The sequence below is a fragment of the Nycticebus coucang genome, chromosome 10 (assembly GCF_027406575.1).
Source record: "Nycticebus coucang isolate mNycCou1 chromosome 10, mNycCou1.pri, whole genome shotgun sequence".
NCBI classification, from domain to species: domain Eukaryota; kingdom Metazoa; phylum Chordata; class Mammalia; order Primates; family Lorisidae; genus Nycticebus; species Nycticebus coucang.
Window position 1 is genome coordinate 23,488,523 of NC_069789.1, and position 27,170 is coordinate 23,515,692.

Here is a 27,170-nt window from a genome sequence, read left to right on the forward strand (position 1 = left end):
TTCACATCTTTCATTAACTCCAGGATGAGTTTTACTGTTTCTTCTAGTCTTCACTGATCTTTTATTTCACAGCTGGCCATTTATGATTAGGGGTCTTGGGTTTAATCTTTGGCTATATACTCCCACGAGGATCGTTTAGAGCATTTTGTTTTGGGATCTTCAGGGCTGGTTTCTGATGGGAATCAGTGTTTTCTGGCACTTATGACATCCTCAGCAAGAGCCACTTGCTGGGATCATAGCCGCCCTTGGATGAACACCTATCCAACATACTTTTCATCCTTTATCTCATTTTAAGTCTTAAAAAACTGAGATGTAGATGAGGTTATCCTTGTTTTACAAATGAGAAAGATGAGACGTTGGGAAGCTGAGTAACTTGATCAGTGTTACAAAGCTTCGACATGGCTCGGCCAGGGTTTAAGTTTGAGCTGATGTGTTGAGAAAGCCCACTCTATTTGTTGCAAAGTATTGTCTCTTAGGAGGAAAATCAAGTTTATTTTATCTTTTTAGTATATAGATAATCCAGAACAAAGCACTACTCAATACCTTTTTATGCTTTTTAAACCCATTTTCTGAAATTCTGCTTATCTTTCAGGCATCGGGCTGTCAATCTCTTTCTTCAGGGATACGAAAAGTCTTGGATTGAGACAGAAGAACATTACTTTGAGGATAAGCTGATAGAAGATTTAGCAGTATGTTTTTAATGGGGTCATAAAATGGAAAAGGGTCTGCAGTGTTGATGTGAGCACTTGTCACAGAACTTTGAAGGAAGAGACATTGTTTTATTATGTTAGGAACCTTTTAAATCTCAGTTGTGACTACACTCAGTGCTTATAGAAAAACTCACTCTTCCTATTTCCAGATGTCATCAACATCAAGTAATTCAGAATTTAGAATGACTAACACACATTATTAGGTAAATGTGATTCAGTTATTCTTTTACATTCTTCCTCAAAGCATCTTTAAACAGCTTACAGGGGTCCTCAAATTTTTAAACAGGGGGCCAGTTCACTGTCGCTCAGAGTGTGGAGGGCCGGATTATAGTTAAAAAGAAAAAACTATTAACAAATTCCTATGCACACTGCACCTATCTTACTTTGAAGTAAAAAAACAAAATGGGAACAAATATAATCACACCGCCTCATGTGGCCCTCTGGGTTTTTTGAGGAACCCAGAAATTATAAACAGCTGAAATGTAAAGAAGTTACCCACCAAAGATAAGCTAAAACTTAACAAAAAGTTTCTGATTTAAAAAAAAAAAATAGGGCAAATAATGCTAGACTGGACACAGAAGAGGAAATCGCCATGGTGGATGAGAGGTAGGAATTTTGTCTGAGGAGTGCTGAAAAGGAGACTGTACTCCTGAGAGCACAGCACAGGGGGTCAATCCTGCAATCCGGTCTGAGTCAGGGCCCCATTTAAAAATCCGATAAGGGTGGCGCCTGTGGCTCAAAGGAGTAGGGCGCCAGCCCCATATGCTGGAGGTGGTGGGTTCAAACCCAGCCCCAGCCAAAAAACTGCAAAAAAAAAAATCTAATAAAAGCCATTTTCTCAAGGAAATTTGTAGTCATTCTCAAAACATTATAGGCTAGGCAGAGGTTTCATGATTCCCAAGTTAAAGGTCTCTTGTCTAAAAGTTATTTTTTACATTTACAGATTATTAGAGAATGTACTGGAGAAACTAACCCAGTTATTACATACCAACCTGAATGTCCCCATATTTTTTTTTTTTACATATACATGTGTTTATTAGGTTTCCATTTTTTTGCCTTCACAAAATTAAAAAGGCTTAAAATTTAATAACAATTACAATGTTTAGCTCGCCGCCCCTCCCGCGCGCGTCCACCGGCTCCCCGGCTCGCGCGGCTCCATGTAGCCCCGGCTCCCCGGGAGGCCGCGGAGGAGGGGGCGACCACAAGATGACGGACCTCTCGCTGCTCCAGGAGGACCTGCAGGAGGACGCGGACGGATCCCTGGACTTTGTCTCACAAGATGAAATGTTGACGCCACTGGGGAGATTGGACAAGTATGCTGCAAGTGAGAACGCTTTTAACAGACAAATGGTGGCCCGGAGTTTGCTGGACACATTGAGGGAAGTCTGTGATGATGAAAGGGATTGTGTTGCTGTTTTGGAAAGAATCAGCAGATTGGCTGAAGATTCAGAACCAACTGTGAGAGCGGAGCTGATGGAGCAAGTGCCTCATATTGCATTGTTTTGTCAAGAAAACAGGCCTTCAATACCATGTGCTTTTTCCAAATACTTATTACCTGTTGTGGTTAGATATCTTGCGGATCAGAATAATCAGTGAGGAAAACAAGTCAGGCAGCCTTGTTGGCTCTGCTGGAGCAGGAGCTAATTGAGCGATTTGACGTGGAGACCAAAGTGTGTCCCGTCCTCATAGAGCTGACCGCCCCAGATAGCAATGATGATGTGAAAACAGAAGCTGTGGCTATAATGTGCAAAATGGCTCCCATGGTTGGGAAGGATATTACAGAGCGTCTTATCCTTCCTAGGTTTTGTGAAATGTGCTGTGATTGCAGAATGTTTCATGTTCGAAAGGTCTGTGCTGCCAATTTTGGAGATATTTGTAGTGTAGTTGGCCAGCAAGCTACTGAGGAGATGTTGCTGCCTAGATTTTTCCAGCTTTGTTCTGATAATGTGTGGGGAGTCCGGAAAGCTTGTGCTGAATGCTTCATGGCGGTTTCATGTGCAACGTGTCAGGAAATCCGACGGACTAAATTATCAGCACTGTTTATTAATCTGATCAGTGATCCTTCACGTTGGGTTCGCCAAGCAGCTTTTCAGTCTCTGGGACCTTTCATATCTACTTTCGCTAATCCATCTAGCTCAGGCCAGTATTTTAAGGAAGAAAGCAAAAGTTCAGAAGATGCGTCAGTAGAAGACAGAAATAGGATCATTGGTCAAGAAGTCCCAGAGGATGTGCAGATCAGGCCAGAGGATGTTTCTTCCAATCTCACTGTTAGTAGTTCCACTGTTGAACTGGAGGACGCAGTGGAAGACCATGCTGCTGAAACACCCAGGGAATGTCCAGGTGTGGACAGCTCTTTACTGTGTACCATGTCCTCAGAATCTAATCAGGAAGCAGCTAATAATGAGAATGATAAAAATCCTGGGAACTACAAACCTACATTACAACCTGAGATTGGCACCAGTTCACAAGACTCAGCAGTCTTAGATCAGGAATTGTACAACTCCTTCCATTTCTGGAGGACTCCTCTTCCTGAAATAGATGTAGATACAGAGCTTGAACAGAACTCTGAGGAAGCGCTCAGCCCAGAGAGACCAGAGAAAACATCTGAAGTCCCCAGGCCAGGGTCTCCAAACATCACCATGGCTACCAGAAAGGAGCTTGAAGAAATGATAGAAAATCTAGAGCCCCACATTGATGATCCAGATGTTAAAGCACAAGTGGACGTGCTGTCTGCCGCGCTGCGTGCTTCTAGCCTGGATGCTGAGGAAGAGACCATCAGTACAGAAAAGAAAAGTGATTTGCAAGACGAACTGGGTATAAGTGAGCTACCAAATTGTAAAATAAATCAAGATGATTCTGTGCCTTTAATCAGCGATGCTGTTGAGAGTATGGACTCTGCTCTCTGCTATATTCACAATGATTCAGACTTGAGCACCAGCAGCAGTTTTAGCCCTGACGAAGAAAGGAGAACTAAAGTACAAGATGTTGTACCTCAGGCTTTATTAGATCAGTATTTGTCTATGACTGACCCCTCGCGTGCACAGACGGTTGACACTGAAATTGCTAAGCACTGTGCATACAGCCTTCCAGGTGTGGCCCTGACGCTTGGCAGACAAAACTGGCACTGCCTCCGAGAGACCTACGAGACTCTGGCATCAGACATGCAGTGGAAAGTTCGCAGAACTTTAGCCTTCTCCATCCACGAGCTTGCAGTTATTCTCGGAGATCAGTTGACAGCTGCGGATCTGGTTCCAATTTTTAATGGATTTTTAAAAGACCTTGATGAAGTCAGGATAGGTGTCCTTAAACACTTGCATGATTTTCTGAAGCTTCTTCATATTGACAAAAGAAGAGAATATCTTTATCAACTTCAAGAGTTTTTGGTGACAGATAATAGTAGAAATTGGTGCTTTCGAGCTGAACTGGCCGAACAGCTGATTTTACTTCTAGAGTTATATAGTCCCAGAGATGTTTATGACTATTTACGTCCCATTGCTCTGAATCTGTGTGCAGACAAAGTTTCTTCTGTTCGTTGGATTTCCTACAAGTTGGTCAGCGAGATGGTGAAGAAGCTGCACGCAGCCACGCCTCCGACGTTTGGGGTGGACCTCATCAATGAGCTGGTGGAGAATTTTGGCAGATGTCCCAAGTGGTCAGGCCGGCAGGCCTTTGTCTTTGTCTGCCAGACTGTCATTGAAGATGACTGTCTTCCCATGGACCAGTTCGCTGTGCATCTGATGCCACATCTGCTCACCTTAGCAAATGACAGGGTTCCAAATGTGAGAGTGCTGCTTGCAAAGACACTAAGGCAATCTCTACTGGAGAAAGAATATTTCTTAGCCTCAGCCAGCTGTCATCAGGAGGCCGTGGAACAGACCATCATGGCTCTTCAGATGGATCGTGACAGTGATGTCAAGTATTTTGCAAGCATCCACCCCGCCAGTACTAAAATCTCTGAAGATGCCATGAGCACAGCTTCCTCAACCTACTAAAAGGCTTGAGCCTCGATGTCTTTCCCGCCTCTCCGAGAGCCGAGGTTTGCCGAGTGATCTGCGGTGGCTTGTTGGGGAGGAAACCCCTTCCTCTCGCAGACTTAATGCAGGTGCAAGTTCCCTACACCCAATACCAGGGCTTTTAAGAGTCAAGAGAAAGTACAGCAAACATGATCTTACCTTGACTTTAAGGGAAAATAATTTCTCAGAGGATTCTAATTGTCACCGAAGCCTTAAATCCTTCTGTCTTCCTGATTGAGTGAAACTTGAATTGGCAGAGCATTTTCCTTATGGAAGGGACGAGATTCCCAGAGACCTGGATTGCTTTCTCCTGATTTTATTTAATGGCCGATAAATGAAATTCTTACAGCCAGAGGCAGATGTGCACCTGGACATGAAAGAGACCTTCAGTATTAGCCCTGACTGTTTCTCCCAGGCACAAAGACCTGTTGGGTTCTGTAGCCAGCTGCCCAGCCTGGCCCTCAGTGTGAATAGTTCCTGACATGTGTAAATGGGAAAGGAGATTTTTTGGATTTCTCCTCAGGGCTTGATGCTAACACTAAAGTAGACTCTGATTTTAACTCTTAAATGCAGCATATTGCTGTACACATTTACGGAACATTTGCTGAGTATCTATGTCCTGATTTTTTCATGCTGGTCGTGACCTGAAGGAAGTTTATTAGCACATGTACTGTATGTCAGGTGTCTTTAACTTGATCATGATCAGCTCTGAGGTGCAACTTTTTCTTCACATACTGTACATACCTGTGACCACTCTTGGGAGTGCTACAGTCTTTAATCATGCTGTTTAAAACTGTTGTGGCACAAGTTCTCTTGTCCAAATAAAATTTATTAATAAGATCTAAAAAAAAAAAAAAAAAACAATTACAATGTTTAAGATAAGGATTAGAAACAAAAACCTCATAAAGAACGAACGAACATAAACACATTCAGAGAAGGAATCAGACGATTGTTACATCGAAATATTAAGCAATAATAATAATAATGCAAAGAAAGTAACATTCACATTGTCAAATAAGAGTATGTCTATTATAGAATGCTTTGACTCAGATTCAGTATGGAGTCCTCAGTTAACTTCTTATTATTTTGATGTCCCCATATTTTTAAAATGAATTTTATTTTTCTTTAAAATCAAAACAAATATAGCATAGTTGGATGCCTTGAAGAAATTTGGTGGTGCCCACAACATTAAGTATTAATCTAGGAAAAAACACCATAGATAGAGAAAATCGGTCAGAATGAGTAAGTTGAATATATAAAACTCATTAAATCATGCAACAAAAATCAGGATTAATTAATTCTACCATCAGTACAAATGTTTAACAATGCTCCTCACTGTTAAAGTAGTGTTAAGTTTTAAAAGTATCTGAAAATGAAAACAAAAATGTATTAGTGGTTCAAGAATTGGCTCATTTAGTATTCTCTGCTTGTCATTCTTTGTGTAGACAAAAAGAATGTTCTACTTGTAAAGCAGTTTGCATTGTTATGTGGGCTAAATTTTTATACTTGGATGACAGCATTTTATTGCAAATATTTGTTAAATCGAGCCCTCCATAAAGCTAAAATTTGTGTAGCAAGTACACTCTGATAGTAACTACCTGAGAGTGTATTTGCTACACAAATTTTAGCTTTGTGGAGCTTATAAATTCTTATAATTCTGCTTGTAAGAATGATATTCAGGATTTTAAAATTGTTTAAGTTATTCTTGCCTATACGCTTTTTGGTCACATTATTAAATATCTGTTTTAAGCTGCATCGTTTTTCATTGGTAACGTAATAGGTATGTGGGGGTCATTACGAAAGTTTTGAGATACACAAAAATCAAGAAACATAAAATTTGCATGGATGGAAACAAAGGAAGTCCCTCCCAGCAACACCAGTAAGTCCAGCAAGTTGAAACTTGCAAGGATAAATCGAAAGGACTCTGGTGACTGTGCTTCCAGCTATAATGGACCAAAACTTCATAGTGAGCCATGTTAACACATATTACCTTCCTATTTGATATATTGCATTATCTATCTTATATACACACAACTCACATCCACACGCACATCCATACAAATACACATAGAGCTTGTATCGTGCGTGTCAAATCCACACACACACAACAACAGGAAATTGATCCTGAGTGAACATTTCTTTTAAATGTGCAATTTTACAAATTTGACTTTTTTCTAGAAACCTGGGGCTGAACCTCCAGAAGAAGATGAAGGCGCTAAGAGGGTGGATCCTCTGCATCAGCTGATCCTTCTGTTTAGCCGGACGGCTTTGACAGAGAAATGGTATGATTGGGCGGGTTCAGATGAGGGTGGGGGAGCAAAGACAGAAAGTCGTGTCTGAGTGTTCTGTGCTTCATGTACTCGTGTTCCAGTTTCATCTTGTTCTTGTTAGAGGAGACAGTTGTTCAAATATGACCTGTCTGCCCTGCACCCCTGGATGAACATTCGTCCAATTTTAGGCTTTCACACCTACCTAGGAGTTCTAGTTTTCCTTAACAAGTCTGCGACTAGCTGATTCAGTTGATTCTGGCTTTTCTTGTAAATGGTGTTTCACTCTAATCACAAACAGCCTTTATAAATAAAACCAAAAAAAGAAAAAGAAACCAAACTATTTTCCAGTGTTGGGAGTGCATGGACACTGACGGTGACCCAACGTTTCCTGGGCAGATGATATATCTATTGTCAGTGGGTCTTAAAGCACCGTTAGGAGCTGGGTGAGCCATCATTTCAACTTGGAAATATCTCTGATCTATTTTAAGGGCATTGCCCATTTCTTATTTATTTATTTATTTATTTGAGGCCTTCTGTAGTCATAGTCAGACAAATTTACCAAAGCCACAAAGGGGAGCCCTCTGTGGAGTTAAAGAAAGGCGCGTTTGGGTCCAATGATCAAAATGTGCTCAGCGTCTGCCCAGGGCAGGCGCACTGCCTGGGTTGGCTGTGTGGAGAGGACCTTGCAGAGCTTATAGCACATTGATCTGTCAGGTGAAAGAAAACCTGCTTTCCCCTGTGCCTCATCCGTTCTCTGCAGAACCTGGAAGATAATTTGACGTTCAACCAATATCTGCATAAATTTTCTCACCACTCCTGAAGAGTTCATTTGACCTCTTTGCATGCCATAATGATATACATTCCTCCCTCTTAGCAGTGTGAGCCATCCTTTCTCTCACTACTTCTCTCTTTCTCTCTTTCATTCTTTTTTAACTAACAAAGTCATCTCATCCCTAAGCATAAAGCAACTCTGTCTGGCATTCTCAGGTAATGAGGTTATTTCTCATAAGTGAATTTTTCTCATGGCTCAAGTTTAAAACTGCTAAAATAACTTTGAAAATTTTAGGTATTTTTTTATGCATTAAAGTTTCCATACCTGTGAAAAAGACAATAATAAACATATTCTGACCTTTCTTAATTTTTAAGGGTCATCATTGTGATCATCTTATTTTTTTAACTGTAATAATATTTGGGAAGTCTCTCCAATCACTTGTCAAATTTCACTCCTGATGTCAAAAGCCCCTACCTCATTAAAATGTGCTTGTTTCAAATTTTGTAGTCTGAAGAAAATTAAAGTTATTACATTTGTGTGTAAATCAAAAGACCATTTATTCTCTGAGAATTGAAGGCCCTTCTCTGAGGTAAGATGGGACGGCACTTTAGGAACCCCTATGTATTTGCTTTCTGCTTCTAGACTATTTCTGAATGATTACTATTGTCTCTGTTTTGTGTTCATTTAGTGTTTAAAAGGCATACTTGTTAGGAAAAAGATTATTTTATACATTGATGATCTTTTTACATATGATTATTCTTCTACTTAAAAACTGATGGTTGTTTACTTGCTTTCCATAGCAAACTGGAAGAAGATTTTTTATACATGGCTTATGCAGACATTATGGCAAAGGTAAATAAGTATCCTTTCTGATTTTAATGTTTAATTTTAATACTTTAAAAATCATTGTCATTTGAAAAAAGATAAGAATGTATGTATTTGTGGTTTAAAACTAAACATGGATGAATCTTAGAAACAAAAAGAGCATTAATATCAACTTTTCACTTGTTGCATGAATCTCTGCTCTAACTTCCTCAACAGGTAACCATTGTCCCCTACTTTAGATTTTTATTCATGGGGAGCTCGCTGATTTTCCAAACATTCATTCATTCAACAGATATTCACTGGACCTCAAGATACTGGAGATAACATGTGAATAGGAAAGAAGGCACACATCACGTCTTCTTGGAGTTTGTCCCCCCATAGGGAAGACAGAATTTAAGGAAATAATTATAGAAAAACTCTGATATGTTTAATGGTAGAGGAACTATCAGAGTATTAAGAACGGGTTGCATTGCATGGTCGGAAGGCCTGCTTAAGGAAGACTTTGAATGTTAAAACATGAATTGGCCATGCAAAGGCAGTAACAGCTGATATTACTGAATGTTTATTTCATTTGCTCCTCTCAACAAAAGAATGAACAAGGGAATTGGTATCAAAGAGGACGGAGGTTTAAGTGAGGTGTCTGACCTGGGTACCATATACTGAGCTGGGAGCACCAGAGTAATTACAGGCCTGGAGTGAAGAGGGAAGATGACAAAATAAATCTTCAACATTTTTTTTTTTTATTTTGAGACCGAGTCTCATTCTGTCACCCCGGGTAGAGTGCCATGGTATTGTAGCTTACAGCAACCTCAAAGTTGCTGGGCTCTGAGTGATCTTCTTGCCTCAGCCTCCTGAGTAGCTGGGACTACAGGTGCCAGCAATAAGGCTCGGCTATTTTCAGTAGTGATAGGGTCTGACTCATGCTCAGGCTGAACCCCTGAGCTCAAGGGATCCTCCCACCTTGGCCTCCCGGGGTGCTGGGATTACACGCGTGAGGCACCACACCCAAAAATTCTCGCACATTTTAAGGTTACCTGTGAGCCGTGTGACATCCGTGGGGATGTCAGACATGTGATGAGACATTCCTGTCTGACATTCAGTGTTCAGTATGTAATTGTCGAATGAATGAAAAAATATGATAAATCTTTAGAATGTATCATAGTGTGGGCAACAAGGATTTTGTACCCTTTATCCCACCCCTAGTTCATCTCCATGCCCAGAGGATGTGACTCTTCCAATTAAGTGTATTTTTCTGATTTGTAACTTCCATGTCATTATTTGCCTCCTACACCTCACTGATGGACTGAGTGCCTCCCAAGTGTTAAGAAATACTTAGATGGGATGGGGCAATCTAATTTTAAAAACTGTAGATTTCTTCTTTCTATAGATCATGATTAATAACCCTTTCTTCTGGTCACCATGATACTCCAAACCAATAATGGTAATAGAAGCTGAGATTTGATTAAGTTTATTATTTTTCAGATACTTTGTTCTAACTGGCAAATAATTTATATATATTAAATCATGAGCTCCTCTTGAGAACCCAGGCACTCTTTTATTTATCCCTTCTTAAATATGAAGAAATGGGAACACAGGGATGAAGGAACTTGCCCAAGACCGCTCACCTCCTAACTGACAGCACAGAAATCTGATCCAGGCCCTGTGCCTCTGGGGCCTATGTTACTAATCACCATTCCCTTCTTAGCCAGCAAAAATTTCAGCTTTGGGCTGGGTATAGCAGCAGCTCATGCCTGTGATCCTTGCACTCTGGGAGGCCAAGGCAGGAGGATCCCTTGAGCTCAGGAGTGGGAGACCAGCTTGAGCAAGAGTGAGACCCTGTCTCTATTAAAAATAGAAGAACTAGCCAAGTGTTGTGTTGGGTGTATATAGTCCCAGCTACTTGGAGGAGGCTTAGGCAGGAGGATCACCTGAAGCCTTGGAGTTTGATATTGCTGTGAGCTATGATGCCATCACACTCAAGCCTGGGCGACAGAGCCAGACTTGTTTATCTCAAAAAAAAAAAAAAAAAAACTTTTTTTTTTTTTTAATGCCTGTAATTCTAGCACTTTGGGAGGCCAAGGCTTGAGTTCAGGAGTTCGAGCACTGCCTGAGCAAGAGCAAGACCCCCATCTCTAAAAATGTGGGAGACTGAGGCAAGAGGATCTCTTGAGCCCAGGAGTTCGAGGTCGCTGTGAACTGTAATGCCATGGCACTGTATGAAGGGCAACAAAGTGAGATTCGGTCTCAAAAAAAAAAAAAAAAATCTGAGATACCTCAAAATAACAGAATAGTTACTTTTTCATTTTTATGTATAAAGAATAATACAGGATGTCCATAAAGTTCATGTGCCATTTTTTAAACTAATACAGGGTGTCCATAAAGTTCATGTGCCATTTTTAAAATGTGCCACAAACTATATGGACACCCTACACCTTGTATAAGTAGCAGTTAGAATTTCACTTTATTCCTTTGAGTCAAATACAAAAAAAATGAACTTAGAGGTGCAGCAGCTAGGGCACCAGCCACATACACTGGGGCTGGCAGGTTCAACCCCCGCCCACGCCTGCAAAACAGCAATGACAACTACAATACAAAATAGCTGGGTGTTGTGGTGGGCGCCTGTAATCCCAGCTACTTGGGAGGCTGAGGCAAGAGAATCACTTAAGCCCAAGAGTTGGAGGTTGCTGTGAGCTGTGATGTCACAGCACTCTACCAAGGGCTACATAGGGAGACTCCGTCTCAAAAAAAAAAAAAAAAAAAAAAGGGCAGTGCCTATAGCTCAAGGAGTAGGGTGCCAGCCCCATATGCTGAGAGTGGCTGGTTCAAACCCAGCCCCAGCCAAAAAACTGCAAAAAAAAAGAACTTAAAAAAATAAAAAGTTTATAAAAGTCACTTTAATTAATAGACACTGCTTTCCACTAATTTTAACTAATGGTTATTGTGTGTGCCTTTATTAGTGCCTTATAATGGCAGCATGAAAAAAAAGAAAATAAGACTCCTTTTCCTTAAGATTTGCACCTTGGTTGAGCAAGACAAATGCTTGACTAAGTGGAGTGTGTGGTGTGACGTGCACCTCATAATTTTCTCTCTGTTATTTGTGAATAGGTAACCTCATATTTTAATTTTGTAAAAGCACAATATATATAACTTTCTTTCTAGTTTGGATATGGTCATGAATTCATTGACGAGGTCATGTCAGTATTACGTGTAATATATATTTAAACATTATTGATGGCAAGTTAATACAAACGATTTGTGTTCAGTGTTCATTCTTCTGTACTTTCTGCCTCACTATATTCCTTTCCACTCTTTTTTTTTTTTTTTACACGTATCAGAGTTGTCACGATGAGGAGGAGGAGGATGGTGAAGAGGAAGTGAAGAGTTTTGAAGTAAGATGGATCTTTCTAGATTGTCTCTTTTCTACCGTGACACATGGTTTCATAGCTTATAACTGACATTTCCGTTTCTGGCTTCATGGCTTCCTGCAGCTTCTTGTGTCCAGGGACTGCATGTCAGAGCTGGGTGGACAAACCCAAGTCCTAACACTTGCTGAAGTTAAGACCAGAAAACAGAGAAAAGTTAGATGATGAAATGCAGCCCATATGTTCAGAATGAGTGTTCCTCGGAACTCCGGAGATGAGCTGGCTTTAGATGGCTCTCATCCCAGCGATGTTGTGGTCTGGAATTTCCAACAGACGTGTAAAGAAAGTATTCACTGAAGAGCAACATAACATTGAGTGTTTAATCAAACCCTGCGTTTGATGGGTTATCTCAACTGAAGTCTTAAAGATTCGGCCTCTTTTGACTTCTGCCCGATTCGGTCACTCATTCCGTGGACATATGTGAATGGTGGTCCCCGACGCAGTTTGCTTGCATGAGTTAGACGTGCCTCTATCCCTAGGACTAGATTGTGTTTTATGATGATTTTCTCAAAAATTCTCAGCTTTTAAATATCCGGTATAATTTGAAATGCTGCTTCATGTTAATTAGCTGGAAGGAAAGTTACTATTATTTTCCCTCTTTGCTTGTAGTGCCCTTTTGCTTTGTACAGGAGAAACTAGGTGTCGAAATGTATAAAGATATAATAGATAAAAATAATATATAAAAATATATAAAATATATATGATAAAATATAAAAACAATTTAATTTGAGGATAACCCATGACTCTTGCTGGCTGAGAAAAATGCCATGAGATTAATTTTTCTATGGCACTGTAGTCTTTTCTAATGTACGTGTGTTCTATTCTGAAATCCATCCTTATTGATAAGCAACTGAGGTAAATTAGAATGACCCATGAGCAGCAGCTGATACTGTTTTGCTGGAGTGCACGCCATTCATGGTCTACCAGTTGTCTTCAGAGCAGTTGTTTATTGCTATTTTGCTTCTTGTCCTCATCCTTCCTTAAGGTCACAGGATCCCAACGCAGCAAGGTAAAACTATATATGTGTGTGTATTTGTCTGGGTCTGAGTTTCAGTTTCTCGTGACATTTCCCTTTGTTAGACCCAACATCTTAGATTCTTTTGTAAGGTCTTGCAAATCTTTCTACGAGTTTGTTAACTCTGATGCAATTGGTCTCATCCCTGTCCTCTCCTTAACATGGGTTTATTCTTCTTAAAATCGAAATGACTCAGAATTTGCAATTTTATCCTCCGTGTTGACTTTGAGCTGCAAACTGTGCTGGGATGAAAGAGTCCACCCCTTTAGGTGATAAACTTTCAGCTTGGGACTTTTCATTTCAGCATAGCATCCCAACCTTATCCTTCCTGATTTTTTTTTTTTATACCAGTCTAATGACTTGAAAACAATCTTGATAAATGGCATTGGTGGTGAAACTGGAAAGCAGGCTGCTTTTCTACCATGCTATTGATACCTTCAATGAGGATGTAGAGACTATGTCCCATTATTTCAATGGGGATTTCATCATTGCATTAAAAGGAAGAATAGCTAAATACTTGGAAAGTTTGCTAAGAGAAAAAATTGTGATCTAAAATTATAAAACATTTTACTCTGAAATGGACCCTGCTAAGCTTATACATTTATGTTCATAAGGCTACTTACTAGGAAGATAGATCATAAACATTCCTGAAAGACAATATCAATAATTTTATTTTTAAAAGGAAAATCTTTTCAGTGGGTAAGTGTAAATTCTTCCCCTTTGCTTTCTGTAAAAAAAAAAAGAAGAGTATTTGCTAATAAAATGAATTTTTAGACTGTCCTGAAAAATCTATTTGGAAGAAAAAATTTGAAATATTTTTAATTTACTAAGGTCTTTGGAGGAATATACTGTTTTATATCATGATCTTTGTAAAACTTTATTTTTTTTTTTTCAGATTAATATAAGGGTATGTATGAGTAGGCTACACTGTTTGCATTTATTAGGAATCCCAGTTGTATTTGAGTCCTCCACCCAGGAGGTGTGCCATATACCCCTATATTGTAGTCGTTAGGTGGGAGATTACTGAAGCCCTTCCCCTTTCCCACCTCCCCGCTTCTTGATCTAATTGTGTTTTTCCTCCTGTGTGGGCCCACAGTTGTTCTTCTACTAGTTTCATGTTAGTACTGAGTACATGGGATTCTGGCTTTTCCATTCTTAAGATACTTTACTAAGGAGAACGTTCTTCAACTCCATCCAGGCTAACACAAACGATGTAAAGTGTCCATATTTTTTAGAGCTGAATAGTATTCCATAGTAGACATACACCGTGGTTTATTAATCCATTTATGGGTTGATACACTTGGATTGTTTTCACATCTTTGTGATTGTGAATTGAGCTGCTATAAACATTTGAGTGCAAGTGTTCTTATGGTGAAATGCTGTTTTTTCTTCTGGGTGGATACCTAGTAATAGAATTACAGGATCTAAGGAAGGACCACTTTTAGCTTTTTAAGTATTCTCCATACTTCTTTACAAAAAACTATAATAGTTTGTAGTCCCATCAATAGCGTATAAGTGTTCCCCTTCTCTATGCACCCTTGCCAGCATCTGCAGCTGTGGGACTTAAATCTGAGTTTGTGCATATACTATTATATATAACTCCAAAATGATGAAGATGGTAGCTCAAATCATGTGATGGAAATAACACTTGGTAATACATCACAGGCTTCGGTAAAATAATAGGTAGAACAGGTACAATAATAATTTGTAGATTTTGATTTTTTATCACTATTTATTGTAGATAAATCTTTCCTGTAAATTGCTGAGGGATGAAAACATGAAGAAACCTCCTAAATCAACCATAGATTTGATTTCCTAAAGACCACAAAAGCTAGCGCCCCAAGAATATATTGATAGCCGTGTGTTGATACTGCTGGGTGTATCGCTTGTCAAGGAAACCATTCGGCTTTGAAAGAGGAATGCATTTTCAGGGAGATACAAGAGCAAAAGCAGTTTGGTAAATAGGATTAAATTTAGTGACATTAGGAAGGTGTTCCTTATTCAGGAAAGAAGTCTAAAGGAGACTAACAGTACATCTTAGTATTTAGAGTCCAGGTTTTGGGTCAGGCCGAGAACAAGAAATCAAGTGAGGTATGGAGCCTGACCTGAGAGAAAGGGCTGTGTTGGGATAAAGAATGGCGGGCATGTTCACATGATGGTGAAACCTGGCAATTAATCCCAAAATAGGGGATGTAGACCCGCAGGGATGACAGTCCCAGCAAAAGACAGGTATGTAAATTGAGAATTTCCACCAGGTTCAGGGATTTTCACTTCATAATCAGTTGTTTTGCCAATCTTCATAGGATTTTGGAGTATAACTCAGTATTTACACCTAATTTATGTAACATGCTAGGCTTCACAAAATATACGCTTTGTGAGTGGTTGATATGAAATCAGCCTTGCAAAGTTGAGGAAACAGCTGTGCATAGTCAGCCATCTATGCAGATATGCTTCTCTGAGGTTGGTAATGTGCTACCAACGTAACCACTGAAAAGTTGAACCGGATAATCAGATCATTCCTTCATAATTTTAATTATCAGGCTGTTTGGCAGTTTAAACAATTTTATAACAATTTATAGCAAATAAATTTGGAAATAACATAAAGAGCATGATCATTGAGTTTTATTCCTAGAACTGGTTGGTTATTAATATTTGATATAGTTTCTACTTAAAATCTTTATCTGTGAAGTATTCAACAAAGACATTGAGAAGAGCAAAGAGGAGATATAGAGAAGAATACTAGCCAGGTGTGGTGGGTTATTCCTTAATCCCAGCCCTTCGGGAGGCTGAGGCAGGAGGATCTGTTGAGTCTAGTCTGGGAATCATAGCAAGACCCCATAGCTAAAAAAAATTTTTAAATAAAGGTAGGATATATTCTTTGTATAGCTTAGTTTGAGCATAGTATAGTATACCTTGAGTTTGAGGCTCCTTTGGACACAGAAACAGGTGTCTGTAAGAAACTGAATTTTAGAACTAGTGGTCAGAGATTAAATATGCATATTTAAAAGTCAGTATAAAGAGATATCGAGAATTGTGGCAGAAATAAGTGAGCTAGCCCAAGGAATGGATATATATTTAAGAAAAAAAGCATAAATAGAAACCAGTATAACACCTACTTTTTAATGGTGGGTGAAAGAATTGTTATCAGCACTTTTTGCAGGCTGGTGAGCATTTGCTATTATTTGAAATTTTTGTAGTTCATTTCAAAGAATAAATAATTCATTGTTTATAGACATGTTATATAATTTAAGAAGTCAAGTTATTATTTTGAGGCAGCTTGTTTGCCTGTATTGTGGTGTCACACACATGAAGTCCCAGCTACTCAGGAGGTTGAGGCAGGAGGATAACTTGAGCCCAGGAGTTTGAGGCTACAGTGAGCTGTGATTACACCATTGTATTCCAGCCTTGGCAATAGAGCAAGACCTCTACTCTTAAAAACAAAAAAGAAAATGGAATGTGCTATTATAAGAACATTTTCCATGAGGAATACAGTGAAACTCAAAAAAACACAGAAAACAGAAAATATGGAATGAAAAGTTAAGCACTTACCAGCTTTTTTTTCTTTTATCACCTGTATATTTTATTGATATTGATCCTATTAAAACTTGCCTCATTCAACTTGATAATTTAATTCCCTGTTTCATCTCTAGTATATGTAAATATATTTTTCTTACACCTGCATATTTAATAACTTTATTGTATATTTACCTAACTTTTTAGATTTGGGGCTACTTCAATAGGAAAATCGTAAAAGAAGACAGTTAAATCTTATACAGAGGCCAATATTAACTGAAAGGGAAGAAATATTTTATTGGTTACCTATAAAGTTCATTATTGTAGATGCATGCTTTTTTTAAGTTTTGAATTCTTCACAAGCCAAAGCAAATAAAAAAATAATAAATAATAATGTTTCAAGTCAAATAACTATTTTCTGAGCGTATTTTTCTCTCCCAGCTCAACAAAGAGCTTTGGGACCAGAGTAGACCACATTTTTGAACTGTATTTTGCAGAATACTTGGAAGTATTCTTTAGATTATTCCTTCTTCTCTAAAAGCTGAAGGTATGACACTGAATGATATTTCACTGAAAGCAATTATTATTCACTGAAAAACATTTTTAATGCCAATGGAGCTGAGGTAAATGAGAAGAATGAAGCATTAACTTGTCTCCTAGGCCATCTTTCTCCAATATTTGGCAAGCTGCGTCTTCCTTTGGCAAATGCCAATTTCTAATTCACAGATGACTTCTCTGATGAATCCCTGAGGTCCTGTTACTCTTTACTATGATTAAAGAGAATTTCTATACCTTAAATACTAAATACACCTGCAGCAGAATTGACATTCTGTGATAAATATTGAGGAGACTAGCAAATTCTCTTTCAGATGGACCTCAGACATAACTAAAATGACATCATACCTGCTAATGTAGTCATACCAACATCCAGCTCATATTTCAAAGTATGTACCATCATGTATGAAAGAGTCAATTTCATTCTAAAATGTCTTAAGGACATGTCTTAAGGACATTATGTAGCACTACCCCAATGATAAAGAATTTTTGTAGAGCCCTCCATGGATTTAATTTTAAATAGAATTTCTTTTTTTGGTAATTCTGAAAGAATGAATTGGCAATAAGATGTAACAAGCCCAAATAGCTGTGTAATTTGAACTTTGAGTAGGTTTATCTAGAGCTACTCCCAGGAAGACAGCAATTTAAACTAAAAAGCCTTACTGAATCTTAGCAAAGTGAATCCTCAAATCCATAAAAAATAAAGCTATAGCTATAAATATAAAATTGAAACCTTTATTCTTTTTATGAAAGAAATACAGTTTTTTTTTTTGTTTGTTTTCTTTTTGTAGAGACAGAGTCTTACTTTATCACCCTCGATAGAGGGCCGTGGCCTCACACAGCTCACAGCAACGTCCAACTCCTGGGTTTAGGCGATTCTCTTGCTTCAGCCTCCCGAGTAGCTGGGACAACAGGCGCCCGCCACAACGCCCGGCTACTTTCTGTTGTTGTTGTTGTTGTTGTTGCAGTTCGGCCGGGGCCAGGTTTGAACCCACCACCCTTGGGATATGGGGCCAGTGTCCTACTCACTGAGCCACAGGCGCTGCCCAGAAATACAGTTCTTTAGTTCCTACTGCAGAATCTAGGTAGCACTAAGTTGTTTTCTGTGGCAGTAATGATTCATGGAGGGGAAGAGGGCAGGGACTTGAATGGCCCGTGTTCTCCAGTGCTCACGCCTACTGCAGCAATCTGCCAGCTGCATTTTCATGTAATTATTGATCTCATATGATCAATAATTACATGATCTGATATGATCTGATATGATCTGATGTCTTAGCCCAAGTTTCCTAGAAAACAGAGGCAAAACTCTCATGTGCTGATACTTTTCCTGACAGTGTGGGTGTTACAATACCAGGGAAGAGTTAGAGGAACAGAGAACTGATAGGGGAAGGAGAGAGGTAGACAAAGGGGGCGACGGTTCTGACCTGCCCACAGCTGTTCGCAGTGCAGCTGGTTGCTCTTGTGTGGGCCCCATGTGCACACAAGGACACATGGGGAAAAGGGCAGGCTCTTTAACTGTAGGCTCCTTCTCATCTTCCATTACTCACTGGGTACAGGGAGTTAATGTCTTTATACTTCCTGTGGATAGTAACTGGATCTTCCAGGCAACTCCTGGGGAAGCCAGAGCTGCCTTGGATTCAGCCCATCTGGTGTCCAGGTACCACATTCCTTCTTTATCCATCAGCCTGGGTTCTCTGGGGTGACTGGCAGTGGTGGAGCAGCTGACTTTCACAAGCAGAGAAGGGCATCAGGCATTTCTGGCATCATTCTAGCTCAGGAGCAAGGCATGTGGCCAAAGCGTGGAGAGAAGACAGCTCCCTGGAGAGGTGGGGTACTGGCCCCGGGACAAGGGAAACTCCCAGAAAGCAAGTGCTTTCTATCATCTATGGTAACCGAGTATTCGAATGTGTGGACCTAGACAGCAGGCCGCATAGAAGACATGGGGTCACCCTCTGTGTCTGTGCTTTCCACGTCCCTGGATTCAACCACCGTGGATGGGAAATATCCAGAAAGCAAAAATGCATTGTACCCAACATGCTCAGTCTTTCCTTCTTGTCATTATTCCCTAAACAATACACCATAACAGGGTGGTGCTTGTCACTCAGTGACTAGGGCACTGGCCCCATATACCGAGGGTGGCAGGTTCAAACTCGGCCCCAGCCAAACTGCAACAACAACAACAAAAATAGCTGGGCATTGTGGTCCCAGCTACTCAGGAGACTGAGGCAAGAGAATCACCTAATCCCAAGAACTGGAGGTTGCTGTGAGCTGTGATGCCACCACACTCTACCAAGGGCGACAAAATGAAACTCTGTCTCTTAAAAAAAATTCACTGTAACAATTATTTACATGGAACTTATATCAGGTATTATAAATAATCTAGAAATGATTTAAAGTAGATAAGAAAATGTGCATGGGTGGTATGCAGAGACTATGCCATTTTATATTGGACACTTGAGAATCCCTGGATTTTGGTGTCTGTGGTCTGGAATGGTCTGGAACCAGCCCTCCATGGATACTGAGGAGTGTAGTTGTGCATTTTTCCTATGCACAATAAGTTGACTTTATATGCTGTCATTTTAAAAATATTCTAAGTTAAAGTTTGTAATTGGCCAGATTATGTACAATAAATGAGAGGCAGCTGCCATTATGAATACAGACACTCAGATCACTGCCTGTCTTTAAATCCAAGCTCTACCACCTAGTGAGCTTAAGCCTCAATTTTTCTGTCTACAAAATGGGGCTAACGATAGTATCTGCTTCATAGAGCTGTTATAAGGATTAAATTCACCAGCACATACATTTGTAAGACACTCAGAACATTGACTAACTCATAACAAACTCTATATATGTATTTTCAGTTCTGTATACTGAGTCAATTTTACTTTCTCTCTTAAAAACAAATCAGGAAAGCCCACATAGAAACAGTTACAGCATGGGAAACATAAAACTACTCAATTCCAGAGACCTGGATTCTCATCCGGTGCCATATGACCTTGAGCACACATTATACTTAACCACTCTGGGTCTTGGGTTCCTTTTCTTTGAACAAAGAGTTTTGGGCTAGATGTTCTCAGGGGTGAAACCAACCTGTAAACATTGTCTGGTTTTCTATCCATGTGTAAAATCTCTTTATTCATCAGGCCAATTTCACAATTCTTATAAATGCATAAATATTAACATAAATATGCAAGCTTTCATTGTTTTTCTTCTTACCTTTTGTGGAAGGTTGAAAAAGAAAATAAACTCCGTGTCTTTCAGAACAGGAATGTCACAGCAAAAAATGTTTTATAGAAACTATTGTCTGACTTCTACACAATGCATATACATCTCCACCTTTTCTTAGTGTGGTACTTAAAATATCACAGAGCTATACGTAACGCATTAAGTTAAAGGAAAAAAAGAGAGACATTGAAGGACGTAAAGTGAAGCTTTCCAAGAATGAAGTGAGTATATTCTAGAAGCTTTCTAGAAGCAAATAGGAAATTGCATAAATTTCATCATTTGTTATATTAATAAAATTTTCTTCTTTATTGGGAGAAATAAATTTCCTAAAGTTAAAATTCAATAGCATTTTTCCACCTGAGGACATTATCTGTTAAAATATCCTCAACAATTCAGGAAAAATAATCATTTGATGATTGATTCAATGAAATCCAGTTATACAGACACCATCTAAGTTTGGATTAGTGCAGAATGGGTACACACAGATGGAAGAACGAAAGAGATATGTGTGCTTAAGATAGACTCCCCAAAAATCCTCTTCCTAGCTAACAGGTAATTCCTTGGCAGGGAATTGGGGACTATATTAAATATTTAGAGTGCAGCTGTGTCCCAAGAGTTGACCTGAGGTAAGGTTAATAACCGCTGGTGAGGACTGAGAGTTACAGATACTAGCACTCTAGAGTTGTGAGTTCTCAAAATTAAGATGAGTTGTGATTTGTTCTGTGAACAAAGTTTTTCTAGCTTCTCACTTTCTGACTCGTCAATACAACATTCTGGCACCTTTATGATCTAACTGTAGCTTTGGATTATTAGTGGTCAACAGCTACCTTGTTGGTCTTTTCTTTTATCAAGCTATGTTGGGAGAGAAAGAGCTACATACCACTTCCCATCTGTATTCAAGGCACTGTCCTTGTTTTTAAGACTTAAACAAACAAATAGGTGAATGAAGGCTGATTTAAATCCAGTATTCTGTTTAGGAATAAGCTGAATTCTCTATAAGGAAAAGTCAAATTGTTAAGTTGATAATTTACGATTTCAGAATTACTTACTCTTCACTCTCAAAAATGTAAATTTTGTCAGTTGGACTCTGAAATAGAAAACTATTTCAACTCAGCTGAGTTTTATTGCTTCAGCATAGTTTTAAACTAGTTCTAAATATCCTGAATCCATGAGAAACAATATTCCACCCAAAATGATATTGGAAGAACTGACCACAAAGTCACATTCTGCAATAGATCTAAATTTCAGAACCTCTGGCACATTAAAGTGAAGTGTGTGTTTCTGGGTTGGTGTTTCTTTTGCCTTTATATATTAAAAAACTTTGATACCAATTTTAAAACGTTTGATTTGAATAAAGATTATTTTCTCTCATTCTTTTGCATTTGTTGTTAAAAAGTGCATTAGAAAGTATGCTTATCCTATTGAGAAGCAGAATTCTGGAAGTGTTTTTATTATACTACTTTAAAGTTCAGTAATAAATAGAATGGGTAATAATGAAAGGTAAAAACAAAAACTTTAAATGACCAGAAGCCCACAATTTGGTGTTTGGTATTTGTTTGTCCGTCTATAATTATAAAGAACTCTTTGACCATTGATGAAAGAAAACTAAGTAAACGTTTCATATTGTACTAATTTTATAGCTCTTCAAACAAAAAGATAACATTTGCAGTATTTGAGATCATGATCACAAACTGCATATCACATCATTTGGTTCTGTCATTTTTCATGCAGATTTTTTTGAATACCAATTAAGTACAGGGACAATGACAGACATATAGTACATGTGTATAGTATATGGAAAAAGTGAGGGCCCTATCTTTGTGGATCTTGTCTTCTAGGAAGCTCCATATATATTTAATTTTTTAAATTTGGAAATAATTTATTATTAAACAAAGTTACAATCTTATAAGCATTTTCCTACCAGTGTGAGTCAACTCTATAGAAATACAACTAGTCTATGCTTGTAGGAGCTGCAGTACAACAGAAGAAAATTAACTAAAGTGGAGAATGTGATTCTTATCCATGCTTTTTTTCCCCTAAGTTGGCATTTTCGTGTTGTAAACCAAATTGTATTAGTCTTATTTCACTCCCTTTCATCATTTTCCTGTAATCCAAATGAATCTCCTCCTTCTCAGTGCTTTTTCTTGTAGTAACATTAATATTCAACATCATCTTATAGGTTATAACTAGGTTTAGGATATCAAATAAGAATATTTCATGTCAACTTCTGACACTAATAAGTTATGAAAAATATGTTAGAAAAGAGTTCAGTTATTGGAAATTTCTATTCTTTATAACTTACTTTCACATGCACTTTTAGGGGAAAATATTATGAACACCATTGTTGAAGTCTTGGAAATGGAAAATAAAAAGAAAAGCAATGCTTATTTGGAGTGCTCCCCAGATGACAGGTGTGGTAGCCTCAGCCTGTGATATGTGCAGGTGCTGCCCACATCAGACATGAGGAATATCCTTCAGAAACAAGATGGATTTCTTTGCTTCTCTGGGTTAAAATATCTTTTCCTCTCCATTATGAAGGGCAATTATTTTCTCCACCAAGGAGCAAGCAAAGGGCAATTGTAATTTATTCTTCTTACTTCAACATTTTTTTTCCCACACAGTCAAGTTGTTACAGAACAAAGTGTAGTTGTTTTCTCCTTTGGGCCATTTACTTCCCCTTGCCTTCCCCACCAAGTGTTAAAACCTCAAGTAACTCTTAGGCAAAATAGAAGAATATGAGCAATTTTATCATAAAATTTAATTATGTCAAAAGAAAATCATAATGTTGAATATGTCCTATGCCAGTGATTTGGTCATGGGTCTGATTTTTATGACCACATTTGACCTTAAAAAGATTCATAATGGTCTCATTAGGATAGGAGCTGATAATTCTTAGGTACTCTTAACAATCAGAATGTTTTGCCCAGGGGAAAATTAAAATTGTAGAACTGCTTTTGTAACTGTACTCCTGTTGCTCCAAAAGCCAGACTCAAGAGACAAGTGTTGGTGATAAGACCAGCAGGTTTATTCAGTAGCTAGCAACCCGAGGAGAAGGTGGACTCATTATTAGGGTGGGGACTTGTAGTGCAGACTGAGAAAGAATTCTCGACATAAAGATTCGGACAGTTTTAAAGAAAAAAGGTTTATTTTACTTGCCAAAGGAGGAAAGGGCATGCCATAAAAGAAAGATGTGCTGGCTTCAAGGGTAAGGGGTTTGGAGTTTTATTGGGATAAAAGGAAAAAATACATATATATATAGTGAGAGTTATTATTGCAAAATGATAATAGGTGGTAACTATAAACCAATTGTGTTTTGTTTTTGTTTTTTTCCTATGCCAGGCTGGCTTTATCAGTCTCCCTGGAATGTGGTCTGGCAGGAATGGGGGAGTGTCATGCTCCTCCTATCTGCTCAAGTGCTGTAAGTTATTAGACATGATGAGTGAAGCCGTAGGTGACTAATCTTAGAGACAATGAGTTAACCAACAGGTGGTCAATAAACAAAGGGTCTGTTGTATGCTGTGATCATTCGCTTTTTGTTCTTTCCTTGATTAGATAGTTTATTTTTCTTCATTAGATAGTTTATTAGAAATGCTGTCCTGGAAATGATATTCTTATCAATGGACTTGAGACTGGAGTGTTTGGACAACGGTCTGTTCTTTTATAACTCTTCATTGCTGACTTGCGGTTGTAGAGTTGTTTCTAGTTGGAAGTCCAGTTGAGTGTCATTTAGGGGAAGTAGCTAAAATCTGACAGCCTTAAAAGCCAAAGTAGAGGCAGGATGGTGTTTTTGTTGGAGGGAAACAGTAAGGGCTTGAATTTGGTTATGTATGAATGTTATTAAATAGTGGGAAATATGGGATCAAAAATAAGTTCTAAAAGCAGAGCTATTAGGAGTTCTAAAGGAGGTGTTAACCTAGAAAATTATGGCCACATAGGAAGTATGAAATCACATCAGTCAAACCTGTCAGAAGTTCCCTGTTCATGAATGTATTTGCTCTTTTTAAAAATGTCTCGAAGGTTAGTCTGTATGAATAAGCATTTGAACCACGGAGAAAATAAGTTTTATTTGGGGGATGTCTACATATGTATAGATATATTGAAATAAGGTTTTCCATCATGTTTTATGTCTTCATAAGTAGAAGCTAAAATTATTCTGGCTAACAGAGGTAAACATGAGGCATATGTAGGTATAGTGGATGGTAATATACCCAAATGAAAAAAGGGATAGTAGGGTTATTATTAGGGTTTTCACTATGGGCAAAAAGGGAACCAGCCTGGTACATAAGCTGGGTTGTGGCAACATCCATAGAACAAGAAAAGTATTAGACTGGGCTGGGCACGGTGGCTGAGGCCTGTAATCCTAGCACTCTGGGAGGCTGAGGTGGGTGGATTGATTGAGCTCAGGAGTTCAAGACCAGCCTAAGCAAAAAGCAAGACCCTGTCTCTACTAAAATAGAAAAGCTGAGGCAAGAGGATTGCTTAAGCCCAAGAGTTGGGGATTGTTGTGAGCTGTGATACCACGGCACTCTACCCAGTGCAACAGCTTAAGTAAAAGAGAGAGAGAAGTATAAGGAGGAGGACAAAGGACAAAGTGAGTAGCCATGTGTATCATAGTATTTTATTGAAGCTCATGTTTTGAGGCTTCTGTTGCATAAATGGAAGCTTAGTATTGGTAATGGGCTGGCAGATATAGGCCAATGGATTTATGGTGGGTGAAGTATTTCTATGGAGGATCTGGGGGTTCAAGACAGGAGAGATTAATCCAGGATGAAATTCCCAAAAGCTTAGCTGCAGTGGGGGTAGTGAGAATTATTTGAAAAGGACCTTTTCACAAAGTTTGAAGGGGCCCAGTTTGTCCTGGGAATCCTTAAGTAAAACCCAGTCTCCAGACTATAAATGTTGAGGTCCCTTTAAATTAAGGAGTTGAGGAAGGTGAGCATCTGCATATTCCTAAAGGAGTGAGCTCCACGGCTGGAAAATAAGTGCCCAGCAGGGATAGGGAGATTGAGGTGAAAGATGAGAGGAGAACAGAACCCCACCATAAGTTCAAAGGGTTAAGAAATAAATCTTCCGTGGGGGAGATACGGAGTCCAAAGACCATAGGGAAGGAGGTTTATCCAGCTTTGTCTTAGTTCTAAGGAAAGCTTTGGGAGCTGTTGTTTAATTGTTGAGTGAGACTTTTCTATTTTTCTTGAGGCTTGGGATGATAGGCTGAGTTGTTTGTGGGCAGTGTTTGAAAGAAAAGGGCTCCTTGAGTAGCTGGAACATCTAAACTTTAATAACAATTTTGAACTAGTTTTATTTACAAAGGTTATCAAAGTCACATGAACAAAAAGATGTTTGAGTTCTTTCTTATGTTCTTCATAAATTATTAGATTTAAGTGCTTATTTTTGTCTTTAAACCGGTTAGAGCCCACTTACATATTTTGATGGGAAAAGGTGACATGCACGTGATGTATGTAAACATATAAACATATGGACAGACAGTAGATTTTTTGGTGAAGCAATGCAGGAAGTTTCTGTTTTGGAAGCATAAAGCTAAGACTTTAGGCCTAACTATCGTACTATCTTTTGTTTGTACCAAAGGAAGGAGAAAGCTTGTATATATAGTTCCAGTTAAACCTTTCCCAAAAGCCTGAGAAAGGAATTTGTCATTGTCAAAAGTAGAAAAGGAGTTGAGTGTCTAACTTCACCATAAGATCTTTTCCTGTGAGGGGGAGGTAATTGGGAAGTACTAGAAAGGAATGAGCAAGGACCTGATTGAGAGAAAAGGTGTTGAGGAGAACATAGTGGGTCTGTATTTCACCTCACACGCCAATAATGGAGATGAAAGAGGGAAGCAGAGGTCCCCCAAATTCATAAAGAGCATAATAAGTGGTTAAGTATCTCTGGTAGCATTAAAAATCTATCTGCTTAGCCACAACAGGGAAAGTTACCCTAGGCTCAGCCATTTTGATGTTAGGAAGTGGAGCTAGTTTCAAAGCCAGAGATCTATCGGTCAGAATGATGCAATCTCAGGAGATCCAAGGCCACAGGGAGGCTGCCTCAGGGGGGCCTGCCAGTTCCAGAGGCAAGTGCAGTCTCCTTTCTCCAGGAGAAGTCACCCCCACTTCCGGTGTCCCTCCCTTTTGCTGTGAGGGCACAGTCCCAACAGTGGCCTCCTGGGTTATTTTTACTTACCTAGAGTTGATTGTAGTTGAATCAGGGTTCAGTTCCTAGAGAAGGGTGTGGTCCTGGTGTATTCTTGTTTGGGCCTCTGGTGGAACTCTGTTTCTGCAATGCTAGCTTTATCAGTCTCCTTGGATTATGGTCTGGCAGGAACTTAGGGAAGGTCACACTCCTTTATTTGCTCATTGCTTTTCTTTTCTTTTCTTTTTTTGCAGTTTTTTTTTTTTTGTTGTTGTTTGTTTGTTTTTTTGCCGGGGCTGGGCTTGAACCTGCCACCTCCAGCATATGGGGCCTGCACCCTACTCCTTTGAGCCACAGGTGCCGCCCTGCTCATTGCTTTTCAAGTGCTCCTATAAAAACAAACTCTTAGAGACAGGGAGTTAAGGTGGTTAACAGGTGGTTAATCTTAAAGACAACAAGTTAAACAACAAATATTTAATCAAAGGGACAAGTGTGTGCTGTGATCATTCACTCTTTTTTTTCAGTCCTCTATTAGTCTATTTTTCTCCATTAGATAGTTTATTAGCAATGCAGCTCTTTCACTCATGTCATGAAGACTATCTCAGATTCCTCACGCTGGCTGAAGAGTTTTAAATGGGAACAAGTGTTGGCTCCAGATGCTCTGGGCCAGGCCCTGCCACTTTTGTCCCACAATCTGTGTGAAGTAACACAGTGAACTGGG

At 39.0% G+C, this 27,170-nt stretch overlaps 2 protein-coding genes across 4 annotated transcripts in view; both read left to right on the forward strand.

Annotated features, from left to right (window-relative positions):
* Nucleotides 1-27,170, forward strand: part of RYR2 (ryanodine receptor 2) — an 830,565-nt gene that overhangs the window by 722,463 nt on the left and 80,932 nt on the right. For 2 of the 3 annotated variants that reach the window (XM_053605591.1, XM_053605592.1), the window contains exons 74-78: nt 593-689; nt 6,902-7,005; nt 8,566-8,617; nt 11,926-11,979; nt 12,998-13,021. In XM_053605591.1, coding sequence (XP_053461566.1) covers nt 593-689; nt 6,902-7,005; nt 8,566-8,617; nt 11,926-11,979; nt 12,998-13,021 — 331 coding nt within the window. The remainder of the gene's footprint in view (nt 1-592; nt 690-6,901; nt 7,006-8,565; nt 8,618-11,925; nt 11,980-12,997; nt 13,022-27,170) is intronic. The other variant, XM_053605593.1, reaches the window with a different exon arrangement.
* Nucleotides 1,823-5,563, forward strand: LOC128596143 (serine/threonine-protein phosphatase 4 regulatory subunit 1-like). Its single transcript, XM_053605594.1, is given in 2 exon segments — nt 1,823-2,301; nt 2,304-5,563. Coding segments are annotated over 2 exon segments (2,784 nt in total). The 5' UTR covers nt 1,823-1,916; the 3' UTR covers nt 4,703-5,563.